General features: G+C 30.7%; 1 protein-coding gene across 3 annotated transcripts in view; it reads right to left on the bottom strand.

The window, feature by feature from the left end:
* Window positions 1–6,796: 6,796 nt before the first annotated feature.
* LOC100204107 (ubiquitin-conjugating enzyme E2 J1) overlaps window positions 6,797–16,088 on the bottom strand; it is a 33,040-nt gene continuing 23,748 nt past the window's right edge. For all 3 annotated transcript variants that reach the window (XM_065796131.1, XM_065796133.1, XM_065796132.1), the window contains 3 exons: window positions 15,844–15,902; window positions 7,326–7,390; window positions 6,797–7,191 (listed from right to left, as the gene is read on the bottom strand). In XM_065796131.1, the coding sequence (XP_065652203.1) occupies window positions 6,904–7,191; window positions 7,326–7,390; window positions 15,844–15,902 (412 nt within the window). In that variant the 3' untranslated portion in view covers window positions 6,797–6,903. The remainder of the gene's footprint in view (window positions 7,192–7,325; window positions 7,391–15,843; window positions 15,903–16,088) is intronic.

Raw genomic sequence — 16,088 nt, forward strand, 5'->3', positions numbered from 1 at the left:
AAATGAGCTAATTAAAAAAAGTATTTTTATATTTAAAAACAAGCTTTTACTGCTAACTCAAAGAAGAGTGAAATATTTTTCACATTTTAGGATATTGAAAATGTTGCAATTAAGTGTAGTAACCAGGGCTGTGGAGTCGGAGTCGGAGTCGGAGCTCTTTTTGGCTGGAGTCGGAGTCGGAGTCGGAGTCGGAAAAATTATACCAACTCCGACTCCAGCTTAAAAAAAATCTTTCAAAGTTTCATAAATTTCATACGAATTTATATATTTATTCATTAAAATATTTTTTGTTCTGCCAGTCTAAAGCTTAAGTATCAAACTCTAGCCCTCAAATTTTGCCTATATCATTATTTTCAAAACCAGCTTTTATGGGTCTTAATGGAGAAATGGCCCGCAAGCTTAGCGTTTCTCTGGAGAGAGAGTGAGAGTATTAGAAAATTAGTGATTGAAGAAGCTTTTAAACAAAAAGAAGAACTGAAAGAACCTCTCAAAGGACGCTTTGTGTTTCTCAAAATGGACGGCTGTACACGTCACAGAGTGAACTATTTTGCGATCAATGTCCGATTTGTTTGTGAAAATAATGAAATAGTTACCAAGACATTGGCAGTAAAAGACACCAAAGCTCATCACACCAGCGAATTCCTCCAGCTTTATTTCAGGCAGCTAGAAGAACATACTGGAAAGAAGAACATACATACTTCAGAAAAACAGATATATTTGAAATAGAGGAACACAGTATAGAGACAGAGGAGCAAACCGAAGTTGCTTCAGATGAACAGCAACATGCCAGTTTAGATGAGCTTGTTGAAACTTCGATGTCGATACGTTTTCGCATTCATCACATGCGCTGTGCTATGCATACGCTACAGCTGGCTATACGGGATGGTCTGCAAGAAGGACATGCTGCTGCACTAATTGAAAAGTTGAGAAAATTGGCTACTGCAGCCAGAACTCCTAAAGTTGACTCAATTTTGAAGAGACGCGCTTGAAAAGGGGCAATTATTGATCAAGTCACACGATGGGGAAGTACCTATTTAATGATTCAACGCTTGGTTGAACTGAAACCCTTTCTCGTAGACTTGGCTAATCCTCAATTGATGCTACATAAAAGCCAATGGAAACAGGTGAAAGAGCTTAAAGAATTGCTAAAACATCCATTTGCAGTGACTAAAAAACTGCAAGGAGAGGACTTAACTCCAGACATTTTCCTTAAGGAGTGGAAAAACTTGATGTTTTGCCTGTCTCAAAAAGGAGCGTTATTTGCAAGTGGCATAGCCGCTTCAATGAAACAGAGAGAAAAAGTACTATTAGAAAATAAGATTCTTTTGGCAGCTGTTTATGTAGACCCAATGCATCGGATACTTCTTGATAATCAACAGCTGACTAAAGGAAAAGAAGCTCTGTTTGAAATAGCTGTAAGAATGAACAAGTTACAGAACTGTCAGGAACAAGAAGAATTGGGTCATACTGCTACATCTTCAACATCATCTCCTGATGAAGATTTTGATTTTGAGAAATATTTGGACCATAAAGACCGTACAAAGCGTTCCCGCATGGAAAAAGAGTCATCCCTATCAGATAACACTGCCAGTAAATTTCAACTCAGTTTTTCATGTGCATTAAAAGTAGTGTAACAATTTGACCGTTCATCAAAAGTAACAGTACTGCAAGCAATTGATATGTATCCTGAAATGGTCGGAGAAGTTGCCCGAGTAGTTACTGCCTTGCCACCAACTCAAGTTAGTGTGAAGAGGTTGTTCTCTGCGCTAAAAATAATAAGATCAGATTTGAGGACATCCATGAAGGAAGATCTGATGGAGGCAATAATATTTCTGAAGACAAATTCATAATTTTATTAGTGACTGCATAAGAGGTTATTGTATATCTATTTACAAAAGTTCAGAAAATTTTTTAGTTCAGAAATTGTTTTCTAATAAATATTGTTTAAAGCACTAAGTGGTCGGATTATTTATATTATAGCGATGAAATAGGCAATCTTAACATTTTAACGCGGTAAATTTGTTTTTACAAATTGGTGACATTTGGAGGAGTCGGAGTCGGAGTCGGTCCATGATAAGTTAAAGAGTCGGAGTCGGAGTCGGAACAGCGGTTTACCGACTCCGCAGCCCTGGTAGTAACTGTTCTAATTATTTTTATTACTACTTTTCAATTGGTTCAGTTGATTGGTTCAGTTGGACAGCACACCTAACGTCTGTTCATACCAATGTCAAATGAGGTTATTTAGAAAAGAAAAAAATATTTAAATTTTTTTGTTTTAAGTGCTCTATCAAGACCAAGCGGTCTTGTCGCGGAGCACCGCGAAAGAGCATTTAACTAGGAAGTTTACACTTTCTTTCTTACCAATGACGCAAAAATAAGCCCAGAGCTGGCTTCAAACCCTGGATCTCTTGCTTTTAAAACATGCGCTCTAACCACTGCGCCACGGCAAATCGAAGCCTAGAATTAAGTTTACCCAACATATTTTATGCTCCAACCTTGGGGTGAATCAAGTAAGGGGTGGGGGACAATTTTTTTTGATTTTTTTTCAGCAACCCGATAAGTCCGATAAGTTTTTGTTTAAATATCGGAAGTTTTTGGGTGTTATAAGCGAAGCTTTTGATTAATCCAAAGCTTCTGGAATGCTGTTACAAAATTTGCAGACCTTTTCAAACATTTTGAAACTCTAAACGTCTAAAAAAGGTTTTTAAACAAATTTTTATCTAAAAGACGTTTATAAGAAGGCTTTAAAATGACGTGAGGTTACTGGGTTTATTGTTACGTATATGTTTGTTTATGCATGAATCCTAAACAAGACTTTATACTTTTCCTCGGTGCAAGACTTTATACTCTTTCTCGCTTTTTTGAAAAAAAATTGGAAAATGTAACTTTTCTAGCAGAAGAACAAATTTAATTTACAAGACATACTTATATGTAGGGTTGCCAGATACACGGTCGCCTAAACGAGGACATTAAGATTTTGGGACCCTAATAGCCTTTTTTATTGGCAATGGTGGGAGGAAGGACTAAGACGCTCAAGCCACGGTAATGATATCAGATGAGAAAAAGCAACAAAGTATAATATCTGTTAATGTTATAAATGAAAATGTTATATGAAATGCCAAAGTTGCTTTAGCTGCGCAGGCCTTCTGCAACATTTTTGAGTTTTAGGTTGAAAAAGGACGTCAACTTATTTGATGACGCTTACACTTTGATTAGGTTTTTATGGCAGTTAACAAGGCGTTCTAAAATTTGGTAGCTACATTGTTAGCGACGGACAAGTATATATCACAAATCTTACACTTTGCTTCATTCTCGTTGCGTCCTTCGGCAAATCATGAATGCTTATTTTTCATAGTGCACGAGAATTTGCATTTTCTCTTAAATTTAAGTCACTTATAAAGAAAGTCGCAACTTTCTTTATAAAATTTAAGTGCTGTAGTTGCAATAAGAGCGTAAGCGAAAACTGACTAAGAAAAAATGTGCTGAGTTAAAAACGTTTTAATTAAAAAGAACAGATCTTTACTTTTTCGAGTTTTTTAATTTTTTGTCGTTTTATAGAACAACAAAAGTTTTCGAAAAATAATCAGTTTTGAGAAAAGTTAAGAACTTTAAAAATTACGCAGTTTTAAGAAAATCTAAGTTTAAATATTGAAATATACGTAAAAAAAAGCATATGAAAAAATAAAAAATTTAAAATATCAAATAAGCCGGACATTTTAAATTCTTTCAACTTTGCCTGCCATACAGAGGACAAAGGATTGCCCGTCTGGCAACCCTACTTGTATGTGGTTAAAGTTAGGATGTCGCTCATTATAGCATTTTTTTTTATCTAAAGAACCTCTTTTTTTTTTGAACCTGAACCGTGATAATCGCTTTGTTATAGTATCATAATTATCCCCCCCCCCCCCTTTATCTCAGAAATTTTTTTAGGAGATCAAATGTGGTACAAAATACAAAAACTTTTCAACATCCCCCAACCCCTCCTTCCCCAAAAATTCCTGGAACCGTCACCTGCACAAGTATGGTTAATATAGAAAACCTTCTAACTTATACAAGTGTGGTTACTTTTATTATCTACTACCTACACTTTAACCATCTACCATTTACACTTTGTGATGTCATCTTCATAATATTATCAAAAAAAAAAAAAAAAAATGTTTTTTATATCTTTTGGTTTTTGGAAATCATAGCATTAAATTACAATTCTGATGAGGTTACGGCATGTTGTGTGTACAACTATTAATAATTCCTTTACAAATTAACGATGCTGAATTGTGAAGGTAACTACCAAATTAAGTTAATATAGAATATTAATAATTAGTTTTCACAGTCGAATTATTCCCTGTTTGAGTTTAATAAAATAGTCGCAAAATTAAGCTAAATAAATAAATTCCAATATTGGTTTGTGTGTGTATGTGTGTCTATTTTGTTGACGAACAAATTTCGTAGGGGGATATACACCCCACGACCCCCTCTTTTGGGACACCTCTGTATATGCATAAAGTTTAAAAGTCACAAAAAATATATGAAATAAAAGTAGGATGCATCCAGAGTAAACGAATACGGTCGAGAATGTGATGACATATTTAATTGGTCACATTCAAAGACTCTTGCAATTAAATCAAGAAAGCTAAGTTAAATTAAGAAGAACATAAAGTGAAATCGAAATCAAGTAGGCCTCAACAAACCAAAATATTAGAAAAGGTCTTATACTTCCTAACCATGAAAATAGAGTGAAAATATCCACAAATAGTTGGAATCCTTTATTTAAAACAAATATCTAGAAAAGCAGAAATAAGGATAATTGGTGATTTCGTTAGTAAACCACCAGTCGGTAAGGAATCGTCCATAAAGTACGTACGCTCAATGAGGAAGAGGGGGCCTGCAAATGGCGTATATGAGAGGGGGAGGGGACAGTAGGTCAATTAAGAAAGTTTGGAGACACTAAATTAAAAAACATATCATAAAATGTTGAGTATGTTAATAGCGTAAGTACTTTTAGGGTGGTAGAGGGTACTCAAAAAAGCGTATGGCAAAATGCAGGGGAAAGGATGGGCGAAAAAAAAGCGTATATACTTTATGGGCGACCCCTATGCCTTGATCGGGGCTTTTTATTTGATTTTAACTAATAGATTTTTAGCAACTAAATATGTTAATGACAATTTGGGGCTTGGTAATAAAACTAAACTTGTCTCCTTCTTGCTCCGGTCATGTAAATAATTTTATTCAAGTTACGACTGTAAATTTTTTTTTTGTCATTTTAATTTATTTTTTTCTTATTTCTTTATTAAATAAAAAAAACAAAATAAATTAGTTTAAATCAAAATTTGACTATTAATGAATTTAGTATATTTATAAATGTATATTTAGAAATATATTATTATTATTATAGTTGTAGCCAGTATTTCCAGTATTTTGCTGATCTATTATATAATTGGTTATATCTTGGAAGAAAGTTTGGAACATGTTCACGCCTTATTTTAAGATGGTGAGCAAATGACAAGGAGTTAATAAATTTAGGTTGATATATATTATTAATTATACATAATCGATGTTTTAGTTTAAAAATTTGGTTAAGTCGGTGCCAAAACTCAAGGTCGTCTTTTTAGTCATACGTAGTATTGAGGATTTCTCAAGCTTAAAGCCCATTTTGTTGCTTTACATTGAACAGATTTAACCAAAACTACGTTAGTTTTTAAATACTAAACCGACACTGCACATATAAGGTGTGGTTTTATAAACACTTTATAAAATTTGAGAGGCATTTTTTCAACAATGATGGTGAATGTCTTTTTTAGCATACCAAGAATTTGTAAAGAATTGGAGACAACTAATTGAATATGTGTGCTCCATTTGAGGTTAGATGTAAAAATGATTCCTCAATCGCGCTCTTTAGTAGAGCTTCTTAGGCTTTCATTTATATCTTGGTTATTTTTCAAAAAGTAACTATACATAGGATTGGTTTTACCATAATGAATAACACAGCATTTTGAAATGTTTAATTTAAGTAACCAACCCTATATTTAGAATTTAATATATTTAGAAATGTTTAGATAAAAATATGTTAATTGAAATTTTATATTAAATTAAAGAAAAAAATTTAAAAAAAAGAAAATACCTTATTTAATTTGACAACAACAAACATGCATTTTTTAAAATATAAGTTTATGATACTAAAACACTTTTATTGTAAGTCCTGTATTAGATCTTAGTGTAATTTATGTACAATAGTTGTTTACAAATATACTAGATATGTGTTGCACTATCAATTGTTACTGTACTGTAAATGTTTACTTATTGTTGTACCACCGTGGTGCATCATTGTTTTTTTACATATATATATATATATATATATATATATATATATATATATATATATATATATATATATATATATATATATAATATATACATATATAATATATATATATATATATATATATGTATATATATATATATATATATATATATATATATATATATAATATATATATATATAATATATATATATATAATATATATATATATACCGCGCTCAACATGTTTCACCGCGCAGGAGCCTTGTTCGTCAAGGTTTGTGTTACGGAGTGATAGGGTTGAGAGACGGTTGTAATCACAACTAAAGTAGCTTCCTCGAGTGTAGTGGCCTTTGGGAGGGTAATTGAAATAAAATAATATATATATTTATATATAAACTAACAAAAGGATTCCTTACTTCTGGATTTCTAGAAAATTGAAAGGAAATAATTTTAATCAAATGCAGCAAAAACATTATAGACAAAATGAATAAAACGTGTGAGTGAAAATTGTTTAAAAAAATAACGATACAAAATTCGCGAGGAAAAGATCAATGATTTCATTGTAATTCTAATTTTTTTTCTGTTGTGACAAATCTAACAACTTTCACACACCACCTGTCACATTTTCCTTTTCCATCGCTAAGCGTCGCACAACAAGCACAACTAAGACAGCTGCAATAATCCACATCATACCTAAAGTAAAATAGTCTACACTAACATAAAATAAGCTTCTTCGATGCACAACTTCTACATGCGGTTGATTTGTAGTGAAAATGGGTTTTCTTTGCCGTAATTCTGGAGTAGAAGCAGGTATATTCGTTGAAGGCTTATTAGACGGCGATGCTTCGTTTAACTCCGACGATTTGCTTTCACTCAACTTTTCTGCTTCTCCCTAAAATAAATGTAACAAAACAAAAAACTTCAAAAGCTATCGAAACAATCTAACATTTGAATTTTTAATCGATCAAGACAAAATACTTAACAACTGTAAGTTGTTTTAAAACCTTTAAAACTTTGAAAACTTACCTTAAAACTGATTTGTGTTGCTAGCTCCTTAGCTTCATCCATATTGGATTCAAATCCAGGCTTTGCTAAAATGTATTAAAAAAAATGTAACTAATTGAAATTGTTCTCGATGCAAAAGTTAAATATTTAACTTTTGCAACATTTATATAAATGATAAATTATACTTTTAATAAAATATATAATTTAAACTGCTCAGTTATCATTTGAGTTTTAAACAATAGTTTGAACTATTTAAAAGATCTGAATAATATATATATATATATATATATATATATATATATATATATATATATATATATATATATATATATATATATATATATATATATATATTAGAGGTATGACTAAAAAATTTTTTTGGCAATTTTTGGTTTCCCATGCCACTATGAGTGGAGAAATTACATTTTAAAACTGGAAATACCATTTGAAAGTGTTAAATCTTAAAAAAGTTCACCCCCCTAAGCTGAAAACCGTTTTATCCCATCTACGCTATGAGTCATAAAAAAACATGCCACTGAACTTTCTATCATAACTTTGTCAAATTTGGTCTGATGCCTAACAAAATTTCAGGTTTTGTTAAGAATTGAATTGCAGAAAAACATTCGTCTGATGGCGACCCAATTCTAAAAACTGACTGTACACAAACACTCCAAACTTCAACAACAGAAAAATTGTCTGATTTCTTATATAGAAGTTAAAATTAGTTTAAAATTCTAGGTTGAGACAATAAAAAAGAATTTAAAAAGTAATATTTTATATTAGTCAAGTATTGTTCTTGTTCTCTACTTAAAGAAGACACCATTTTTAAAATCGGTTCACAATGAGAAAAGTTATTGCAATAAGTTCAGTGGCATGTTTTTTTATGACTCATAGTGTATCTATTGTTAGATACAGTACAGTTTAAGGTATCACAGCTTCAGTTTATTGCTGGTGTGAATTTGCTAAATGTATGCATTCTTATTACATAATCTTTCATATTATATATTATATTTGTTATCATCACCTGACTTTTGATATTTTATAAACTTCTTTTGATAACCTAAACTCATAAGATTTGTTTGTTTGTAGATAATTAAATTTACACTCAAATTATAATTCGACAAGACTATAATCAAGATGTCTAAAAATAGCCTTCCTTCAGATTTGAATAAGAAACTATGGGAATCAAATTTGGTGAGGTTTGAAACAGCCAAGAATTCAAAAAAGTATGCAAAGATTGTTGACAGTCTTGATCAAATGAACAAAATACCAACAGAACAGCATATCCTGGACAGATTTAAGTGTTTGGCTGCAAATGTGAAAAGTAGACAGGAGAGAGTTGTGATAGTGGTCAAAGAAGTAAAAATCTTATGGAAAAAACTGAATCTTCCAATTCAAAAAGGCAAATCTACAGTGGAAAGAAAAATTGGGAATGTACTAAACAAGTATGAAAAAGACAGCAGAAAACCAGAAACGCAAGACTTTTCCAACTTGTTCAACGTAACTGATGAAAATGGAGAATGGTTGTGCTAGGAAGATAAAGCCTTCTATAATCTTCAGATGTCAACAAATGGTAGAGCTGGCTACTGCACCACAATTGAAGATACACAAGGAGTTCATCCTAGAAAACTAAAGTTGATTACTAAGGATAAGAACATTTTAGCACTGAAGAAGAAAAACAAGATTCTGACAGTGGTTCTTAAGATTCAGAGGCTCCAACAACATGTAAAAGACAAAAAACTGATTATGCAATAAATTTAATGACAAAAGCAAAACTGAGTTCAAGAAAGGCACACACAGTCTACAAAACTCTTGCAAAAGATGGAATTTCTATTCCAACTCCAAGTCAAAGTGGTGTTTACAAAGCTACAATGAAAGCAGGAGAAAAATTAAAAGAACATTTTATTGAAACTCTAAGAAACGAAAACTGGAGCTTGCACTTTGATGGGAAGCACATAAAGAATACAGAGTACCAGGTTGTAGTTCTAAAAAATGAAAATAGAGAAGTTAAACTAGCAGTTCTTGCACTGATCGATGGAAAAGATGAAACAATATTCAATGGAATTAAAACTGTACTTGATGAATATAAGCTATGGCCTGCAATTAAGTTAATAATTTCTGATACAAGCTCTGCAAATACAAGAAAATCTGTTGGGGCAGTCACACTACTATAGAAGCATTTTGTTAAGCTTGGATTAGTGAAACCTCTTTATATTGGATGCCAGCATCATGTTCTTGATACATTACTAAAACATGTGATGAATGATTATTTTGAAGCAGCAACAACCTCGCCTAATCTCAATTATTGGTTCATTAGCAGAATAACAGAAGAGTACCAGCAACTGAAAGCATCTTTTGACAATTCTGGAGATGCTCTGGAGGAAGAAGAAGAAATTGTTTGGAGAGATGATATGGCTTTCCTTCATCACTTGATCACCTGTTACAGACAGTTTAAGAAAACAGGATGCTTCCCTAAAGTAAATTTCAGAACTTTGTCAAATATAAGCAATGCAAGATGGAATAGCCGAGCAATCTATGCTTTGCTAGCTTATATTTTACTTCCAGAATTTTGACAGTCAGCCGAAGGTCAGTCATCATGTGATTTTATTAGTGGCACGTGGAGTGGCATCTGGTTTTCTGGTCAGGTTTATAATCAGGATAACTACAATAATTTGGCAGCCGTTTAAGGACTTTTTGGTCGGTTGAGCTGTCTCCAATCCCAACTCAAAGATCAAACATTTGTGCTGAACGTGCAGTTAAAGTTCTGCAGGATTTACTTCCATTTTGCAAAAGCATTGAAAAAATTAACATTAAATTTCTTTTGACAAATGAACACTAAAACCTGTATGTTTGTATTTCTGATTAAAAAAAATCATTTTGTACAATGTATAATTGTATATATTTTTATAAATTTGAATAAGGGGGTGACATTTTTTTAATGTTGACACTTGCCATTGGATTTTTCTTGATCCTTGCATTAAAACTCCCCAAAAAACAACATGGGGATAGGGTCTTTAAAAATTGTCATATCCCTAATATATATATATATATATATATATATATATATATATATATATATATACATATATATATATATATATACATATATATATATATATATATATATATATATATATATATATATATATATATATATATATATATACATATATATATATATATATATATATATATATATATATATATATATATATATATATATATATATATATATATATATATATATATATATATATATATATATACAGTATCGGACAAAACATGGTGGACAAACTCAAATTTAGAACAAAAGTTGATCAAAAGCTAAAAAATACTAGTAAAACAATTGAACATATTATTTTTTATGTAGTTTATTATGTTGTTAACAAAGTTTAAAACTTTTGAATCATACTAAAAATCACAAAAAAGTTTTATAAAACATTTTCCCTAACAAACTACATTTTTCTTTGGACAAAACAAGGTGGACATTCAAAAAATCGATTGAAAATTCAAAAAATTTCAAAAAGTAAGTTTTTATTTTCCAAAAAACTTCAAAAATTAATTTAATATTTGGTATGACTACCTTTACTTTTAATTACTGCTTTCATTTTTTGAGGCATAGACTCAATTAATGAGTCAACAATTCTCATATCAATCTCTTGCCAGGCCTTCTCAATTTGTTCAAATAACTCTTCACTAGTCTTCACATTTGCACACTCAATCTTATTGTCAATTGTTTCCTAGAAATTTTCTATGGGATTTAAGTTAGGGCTTTGTGCAGGCCACTCCATTATGGTGATGCTCTTGTCCTTGAACCATTGTTTTACAATTTTCGACGTATGTTTGGATCATTGTCCTGTTAAAAAAAATCCATTTTAGGGGCATTTCCTATTCAGCATGTGGTAACATTACATCTTCCATTATATCTTTGTAAACAAAACGGTCCCTAATCCTATTAATTTTATGAATAGAACCAGTTCCTAGTGCTGAGAAACATCCCCAAACCATAGCAGACGTTCCATGCTTAATACTCTTATCGGTATATTTAGTATTGAATCTGGTGTTCTTTTGTCTTTAGACTCGCTTTTTGACGTCCCTTCCAAAAAGGTTTTACTTTGATTCATAACTAAAAAGTATGTTTTTCCACTGGTCTACAGTCCAATTTTGGTGTGCGTTGGCAAACGCAAGTCTTAGCTTTCTATTTTTAAAAGAAATTAGTGGTTTCTTGTCAGGCATTCGAGAACAACTTTGCTTCGTTAGCTCATCGTCGGACAGTGCGATTAGAGATTTGTAGTTCAAGTTTTTTGGTTATTTTTGTGGATGATAAAAATAGATTTTTTTAAAGCTTTTTAACAATTATTCGATCTAGTCTTTGTGATGTTTTTCTCGGACGTCCGCCCTGATGGTTTATTTTATAGCAGTCACGAAATCCAAATAATTTGACAGTTTTGCTTACAGTCGATTTAGCTATATTATGGTTTCTATAAATTTCAGCTTGACGTTTTTAAAATCTTTTATAATATTTTCACGTAAAACACTTCCTAATTTGTCGTAAGCCATTTTAAGTTGCAATATGCGTAATATATCACGAGATAAATTTATTTTTAATTAAATTGAAAAAATAATCGGTCAGACGTTCCAAAATCTATTTTATTATTTTAGAGTAATGTTATGATAAAAGTGAAAACAAAAGAATACGGTAAATTGAATAAAGACAATGAAATCTTATAAAAAAAGTATCGTTTTGATTTGTCCACCTTGTTTTGTCCAAGGAAAAATTTAGTTTGTTGAGAAAAATGTGTTATAAATTTTTTTTTTGATTCTTATTATAATTCAAACGTTTTAAACTTTGTTAAGAACATAATAAACTATTTAAAATTTAATATGTACAATTGTTTTACTAGTTTATTTTAGTTTTTGATCAACTTTTGTTCTAAATTTGAGTTTGTCCACCATGTTTTGTCCGATACTGTATATATATATATATATATACATATATATATATATATATATATATATATATATATATCATATATATATATATATATATATATATATATATATATATATATATATATATATATATATATATATATATATATATATACATATTTATACAACTTTAAAAAGCATTTTACACAATAGAGTGCTCAATGTTCTTAAAAGAACAGAGCAATTATATATATTAGTAGAAAATCACTTAACAAAAATTTTTTCCATTTAACACTGTGTTTCATTATATATATATATATATATATATATATATATATATATATATATATATATATATATATATATATATATATATATATATATATATATATATGTATATATATATATATATATATATACATTCAGTATAATAACAACAATATAACATATACATATACATATACAATATAACAACAACAACAAAATATTTATTTTACTTGACAATTTTAAAACAATATAATAATAATAATAATAATGATAAAAATAATAGTATAAGATAACAAAATTGAAACAAATTATAGTAATAGTAATAATAGTAATAATAAGAGGGAGCTGAACTCCCAATATTTTAATGGAAGGTAAAGAACACGACACCATCATGAAGAATACAAAGGTATTTTCGAATAAAAGATTGTTAATAGGCGGTGGTCTTTGCAGTGTTCAAAGCGGTGGTCTTTGCAGTGTTCAAAAAATAGGAATCTGTTTATATATCATGTGTCTAATAGCAAAAAATCTGCCGAGTTTTAGAAGGATGAGCTGAGTGTGCCGGATTTGCATAAGGCATTTAAGTAGATATGGTGCTGATTTTATATTTTTGTGCACTTTTTTCCATTGTTTAGTTTAATCAAGATTCTTATTGAGCATGATTCTAAGGTATTTGTCGCTGTTGACTATTTCAAACTCAGTATCGTTGAGTATGCGAGAAACTATAGCTTGAATTTTGGAGCACCTTGGATTAATTCTAATGATTTTAGAGCTTTTAAGTTTCATTCCATTGACTACAGACCATCTACAATGGATTTTCGCTTGACTTGTCATTGAGCAAAGTCTCATTTGTTTACTGTATGTGTCCCTGCGTGCTTTTTTTTGTTTTTGTTAATTCACTCCCCAAGGCCATGAAGACCGCTGCAGTCAAGGAGGCTACTTTGATTGTGGTTACAACCTCTCTCAACTCTATAATTCCAAAACACAAAGCTTGACCAACAGTGGAGAAACAAGTTGAGTGCTCTACTACCAGGGACATGGTGGGAATGGAACTTCAACCCTTTAGAACTCTCTCCCATCTTCATGTTTGCCTGACTCTTACAATCTACAACTTTTCAAGTCTTCTGTCAACCATTTCCTAGCTTTATAACTCTATTTTTTTTTCTAGTAACTCCCAACTTAATAGTGGTTGCTTGCAGCCTTGTTGGGAGTGAATCAGAATTGCTGGATCAGAGCTGGATTTTTTTGGAGAATGGTTTGAGTTGGGAAAATAATGTCAGAAATAAAGAGAATGAACAGGATCTGACTAAGGACACTACTTTGAAGTAAACCAGCTAAAATACATTTCTAGTCAGTGGTAAGATCATTTGTTTTAATTTTTGGCGACAGTTAGATAAGCTGCAATCCAGAAAGGGAGCAAGCTAAATAGAATTTTCATTATGTTTAGCAGTTAACTTTAGCAATTTGTCATGACTGACAAGATCAAATGCTTTTGAAAAATTAAAGATTATTGCAAAAATTGATTTGTTATTGTCTTTAGCATGACCCCAGTCCTCTATAACTTGAATGATAGCATCCATTGTAAAACGCCCTGAAAGGAAACTGTTTGAAACAAATATCCTGAAACCAAACTGTTTGTTTGACACCCATATGTGCTTGGCCCGATGGATAATTAAATTAGATATATTGCAAATTGATAATGGAAGATGTAATGGCGGGTTAGATATTTTAGGAATCGGTGTTATGTATGCTGATTTCCATTGGTCAGGTAGGTAACTGTTTTCTATCAGGCGGTTAAATTGGATACAGAGTGATTGGGCAATTTCAAAGCAAACAGATTTGAGTAAAGGCAGAGAAAGATCACTTAGTCCTGATAATCCTATCTTTAGTTTGCTGAGTTGGCTGAGAATGTTATGAAGGGCAAAAATGAAAGGTAAAAATGGAGGGTAAAAGTTGCTTCTTGGTTGATAAAGTATGAGGTTATGTTGTTTCTTGCTAATCTAAACACTTTGAAAATGATTGTTTAGTTGGTTTGCTAATGTCTCAAAGATAAAGGTGGTGATATGTCTTTTATATGCTACATTGACTTCTTCCCAAAAATCTGTTTTACCAGAGGAGAATCACCTGTTAAGAATTCATTCTCTTTTAGTAATTAATTAGCAATTATTAATTTACTGACTTGATTGGCTATACTACTTTCCACTTGTTGTAGTGCCTAGAGAAAAAAAAGTTGCTGACACTCTTTAATAAGGCTTTTAATAAATGGTGTCATCCAAGACTTGGGGTTAATAAGCTTTATTGCTGTTAGAGGTTGGCAGATGTCTTGAGCAAATGGTAAAAAATAATGAAAACTGTTGCAAGCAACTTGTATTTCATACAGTGAGTCAACTAAGGCTTCAAGATCAGTACAACATATTAGCGCAAGTTTCAGCAATTCTACTTGACCGATAATCAACCTTGCAGAGAACTGGGTGAGTGTTTTATAAAGATTTTGAAAAGGCTGACTAACTACAATGAGGTGATCTAGAACATTCAATCATCTTGTATCACGTTAGTTCCATACTTTTGAGCCACAAGATGTACTTCATTGATATGTTGAAGATTTACAGTGCCATTATCCAATATAATAATAATAATAACTGAAGGAGTTATGTCTTCTGGCTAAATTCTAAACAAACCATATTAGCTTATCAAACTCTCAACTATTCCTACCAATTTGACAGTTATACATGCTTATACATTTTTAAACCTAAGCTATTTTTAAAAATGCTCTGAACATTTCTTCTTGAAATTGTAAGATCATTGGCTTATTTTCAAAGTCGAGTTTCTTCCACTTCAAAAGGTTTTTTTTTTTCACTTTTTGAATCATTCTTTTTGCTTTCAATTAACTTTTAAAAAAAAAATAGTTAAACTGCTCAAAGATGAAATAAAATCTGCACAAACAATTCAAATTAAACATTTGACTCAATCAAACTCTTTGAGTTTGATTGAGTCAAACTAATGGAGTTTGATTGAACTTAATTGAGTTAAATTGAGTGAGCAAATTAATTGATTAAGTCATGTTCAACTATATTTTATAAACATTTTTCCAAAGCAGCATTTCACTCTTAAACTTCAAATTTTTTTTAAGAATTATTTTGAAAGTTATTTTCACTTCTTTTAATTGGGGAGGATAACTAGTGTTCTTTTCATTAGAACAAAGACAAAGATAAGATAATGGTTATAATACTGAGAAGTTAAACAAAATTACACGGAAAACCTAAAATAACTTTTCTGTCTATTAGTATTAAACTAGTAATATAGTCATACTTATATAATAAACAAAAAGTCAATTAAAACTTACATTGTAGAAGACACGTTTTATTATTAATTTGGCAAGTGTCACATGACCAGTCAAGAGATCTAAATATAAACTTTTTACAAAAAACAAAAAATCTCAAAAAAAAAGGAAAACCTTTTCCTCCACTGCTCTCCCAGTAAGTTCAAGACACATTTTACGTCTAAAAAATGTATTATTACATATTAATACAATTTTTAGACATGTTAAACATATATGTGCTTATTGGATTGTAAATCTTTTCCTCAATA

The sequence above is a fragment of the Hydra vulgaris genome, chromosome 04 (genome assembly GCF_038396675.1).
Source record: "Hydra vulgaris chromosome 04, alternate assembly HydraT2T_AEP".
NCBI classification, from domain to species: Eukaryota; Metazoa; Cnidaria; class Hydrozoa; order Anthoathecata; family Hydridae; genus Hydra; species Hydra vulgaris.